Source organism: Medicago sativa, chromosome 6 (assembly GCF_051527215.1).
Source record: "Medicago sativa cultivar Bolivia chromosome 6, Bolivia_mono, whole genome shotgun sequence".
Classification (NCBI taxonomy): Eukaryota; Viridiplantae; Streptophyta; class Magnoliopsida; order Fabales; family Fabaceae; genus Medicago; species Medicago sativa.
In genome coordinates, this window is record NC_140754.1 from 77099707 (window position 1) to 77103966 (window position 4260).

Here is a 4260-nt window from a genome sequence, read left to right on the forward strand (position 1 = left end):
GACTTGATAACTTTTTATCCATGATTTGTGAGATGTGATCATCAGTCTACCCACATAATAGTCTCTATGCTTTAATGATATCCCACTTCTCAATAAAGCTTGACTACAGATACTTTAAGAATAGTTTCCTTATGTTTAACGGGGTCTCACAATTAAGTTATACTTAATGTTCCATTAAACGGACTATCTATTCTAGGGACTTTATTATTTTGAAACAAGACAAAATCAATAATGAAATGCCTTAATATTTATATATTCACAATATATATTTATATCAACGTCATGATACAAAGCCAAACCGAATCAATATAGATTGGCTATTAGGGCTTATTCCAACACGGGGTGCCGATGAAACAATGAAGCGGTACCTCATCGCCAAAGATCTGCGCGAAGGCACAAACGTGAAGAAAGCTATCCGCCTTGATAGCCCAAGGACTATCAATGAGTTCCTAGTGATCGCCACGATCTACATCGCCTACGAGGAAGAGCTGTACGCGGACAACCTTAAAAAATCCAGGAAGGAGGAACTTGCCGCTGAAGCCTCCAAAAAGCCTTCCACAAGAAAAAGAAGGAAGGTAAAGCTGCTCGGGAAAGTAAGAGGCCCAACAATCACTTCATCGAGTACACTCCCTTGGCCATGTCAAGAGAGAAAATCCATGCCGAGATCGCCATCGCCGATCTGAATGAAGCTGGCATCAAGCCACCAAAGGCTCCGTCACAGGAGAGGAAGGGGGTCGACAAGACAAAGTACTGTCGATTCCACAAATGCCACGGCCACACCACCGATGACTGCATCCATCTGAAGGATGCCATTGAGCTCCTCATCCAGAGAGGTCGGCTCAAACAGTTCGTCAAGAACCCGGAGGCGGAAAGAAAGACCGTCGAGCTCATCGATGACGGGTCTGAAGCTGGCAAAACCATCGCCATGTCTGTGGAACATCTCGGTGATTTCCCTTACAACGTGGAAATCACCCCCTACTCATGCACATGGGAACAGTTCCCCACTGCCAACTTCATCACGGGAGGAACGTTGAACGTCTCCATGGGGAGCATGAAGAGGAAATTCAAGGAACTCATGAGCGTCAACTTGCTGGCCCCCTCCAATCACGGAGGAAGGCCACCTTTGGCGTTCTACGATTCAGAACTTCCTGGTGGAGCCTCAAATTCCGCCATCCCTTTACTCGTACGAGCATCGATAGCCAATGCGGATGTCCGACAAGTCCTGACTGACACAGGGGCCTCATGCGACATCATGTACACCGGTCTGTTCAAAACTCTCCAACTAACGGAGAAAAACCTTTCTCCCTATGTTGGAAACGAACTCTACGGCTTCAACAGCTCATCTACTCAGCCATGGGGATACGTGGAGCTGTTGGTCACCTTCGGCGAAAAGGAGGCCAAGAAAACTATCAAGATCCCATTCTTGGTAATCGATTGCCCTTCTCTCTATAACTGCATCATAGGGAGAACCGAACTCGCTCAACCTGGGGCTGCATGTTCAACCGCTCATCTGAAGTTGAAGTACCATGCAAAGGACGGCATCATCGCCTCCCTCAACGGAGACATCGAAGCTGCAAGAAGATGTTTCCTCCAAGCGAACAAGTCCCAGAACTCGGTTTCCCAGTCCAGCAAACCTGCTGAGGAAAAGGGGAAAGCTGCTGCGAGCACTCTGGACACCAACTTGGTCGAACTTGATCCCAGGTTCACCAAGGAAGACTTCAAGGAACAAAAACGGGAAAAGAAGGATCCGCTCAATGCGAAACTTCTTAGACCTGTTCCCGACGGTGAGTTCGAGCTGGTGCCCTTCGGAGACAACCCCTCGAAGAACTTCAAAAACGGCAAGGATCTTCCCGAACTTGTCAGAGCACAGCTGATCGCCTGCCTCAGGGAGAACTCTGACCTATTCCCATGGAGCGCAGCCGACATGCCTGGAATCGACCCCAACGTCGCTTGTCACCAGCTGACAGCAGATCCCGGAGTTAGCGCTGTAGCCCAGCGGCGTAGAAAGCAGTCTCCTGAAAAATTAGAGGCTGCAGAAAAAGCTGTAAAAGATCTCCTAGAGGCAAATCTTATTTCTGAGGCCAAATACACTACCTGGTTCTCCAATGTTGTACTTGTCAAGAAATCTAATGGAAAATGGCGTATGTGTGTTGACTATACCGATCTTAATAGGGCCTTCCCTAAAGAAGCATATCCTCTTCCTAACATCGATAAACTCGTGGATAATTCCTCCTGCTATAAACTTTTATCCTTCATGGACGCCTATTTTGGGTATAACCAAATACCCATGGTTGAAGAAGATAAAATGAAAACAACCCTCATGACCGAATCAGGGAACTATTACTACAACGTAATGCCTTTTGGTTTGCGAAATACGGGGGCAACTTATCAGCGAATGATGAACAGAGTCTATGACAAGACACTTCTGGGCGATATCCTTGAAGTCTACATGGACGACATGATCGTAAAATCCCAGCTAGAGGTGGATCATGCCGCTCACCTCAGAAGAGTTTTTGAACAAACTCTGAAGTACAACATGCGACTCAACCCAGAGAAATGCACCTTCGGAGTCCAAGCGGGTAAATTCCTTGGTTTCTACCTAATAGAAATAGGAATAGAGGCGAACCCAGATAAATGCCGCACATTTACCGAGCTCCCAACGCCCCACTCTAAGAAATGCATCCAAACACTCAACGAAATGCTAACTACCCTCTCCAGATTCGTTGCAAAATCCGCTCAACATGCCCTTCATGACTTCAAGCTCTTGAGGAAAGAAACGAAGTTCGATTGGACAGTGGAATGCGGGAACGCTCTGAAGCACATCAAAGAGACCCTCTCGGCACCGCCCGTACTCTCGCGACCCGATCAAGGCGAAACACTGTACTTGTACCTATTCGTCTCTTCTGACGCGGTAAGCGCCATGCTCATAAGAGAAACGACGGAGGGACAAAAACCAGTCTACTTCACCAGCAAAGCACTGTTGGGGCCTGAGACAAGGTACCAGAGGATCGAAAAGGTAGCTCTCGCGCTCCTCACAGCAGCCCGAAGACTAAGGCAGTACTTTCTAGCTCACACGGTGGTGGTCTGGACAGACCAACCCATCAGACAGATCCTGGGTCGCCTAGATGTAGCTGGTCGGATGATGAAGTGGTCACTCAAACTATCTGAGTTCGACATACATTACGAATCCAGAAAGGCACTGAAGGCACATGTGTTCGCCGACTTTCTCGCCGAGATGACTTTCCCAGCTGAGGATAACTCAGAGGAGTGGACCGTCTTCGTGGATAGGTCATCCAACTCCAAGGGGAGCGGGGCCGGAATAATTGTGGAAAATAACAAAGGTATCATTGTCGAAATCTCCCTCACTTTATCTTTCTCTGTTACAAATAACACTGCAGAATACGAGGCCTTCCTGGCTGGTTTACGAACCGCCCAAGACATGGGGGCCAGAATGGTGAAAATCTTCACCGACTCACAACTCGTGGCTTCCCAAGTCACAGGAGAGTTCCAAGTAAAAGAAGACCATCTCCAAAAGTGCGTTCAGTTACTACTAGAGAAGATGAAAGAATTCGAAACTGTCAAAGTAACTCACGTTCCCCGCGAACAGAATACTCGAGCAGACATTCTTTCAAAGCTCGCAAGTACATGAATTGCGAACAGAAATAAGACCGTAATGCATGAGGTTCTCGACAAACCGAGCATCCAAGAAAAAGAAGCTCAACCGCGAGACATCAACTCGATCATCGGGATGGAAGATTGGAGGGGCCCTATATCTCAATACATAGAGAGTGGGGAACTTCCCTTCGACCCGAACGAAAAGACCAGGCTGAAACGAAGGGCTTGCTCATTAACTTTGGTGGAAGGGACCCTATACAAAAGGGGTCTCATAACGCCACTTATCAAGTGTCTGGGACCTAACAAGACCCAAGAAGTCCTCGCCGACATCCACGAAGGGATCTGCGGACAACACCTTGGTGCGAAAGCTCTCGCGAAAAAGGTCCTACGAGCCGGATATTACTCGCCTACCATGTTAAAAGACGCCCAAGATTACGTGAACCTATACGACAAATGTCAGCGACACGGGGACATGCACCTAGCACCTCCCGCTGAACTAACGTCCTTAGTTTCACCTTGGCCTTTTGTGTAACGCCCCACTTTATTTTAAAATTTATTATTATTATATTGAGTGTAGTGAGTAAGTGAATGGATTGATATTATTGTTGTTGCCTTGTTGTTATGTTGTGAGTCGTGGTGAAAAAT

At 47.3% G+C, this 4260-nt stretch overlaps 1 protein-coding gene across 1 annotated transcript; it reads left to right on the forward strand.

Moving 5' to 3' along the window:
- The first annotated feature begins 637 nt into the window (after positions 1–637).
- LOC146916964 (uncharacterized) lies at positions 638–3649 on the forward strand. Its single transcript, XM_085721779.1, has 2 exons — positions 638–2110; positions 2393–3649. Exons 1-2 carry the CDS (start codon positions 638–640, stop codon positions 3647–3649), a joined length of 2730 nt encoding a protein of 909 aa, XP_085577905.1.
- The last annotated feature ends 611 nt before the right edge of the window (positions 3650–4260 follow it).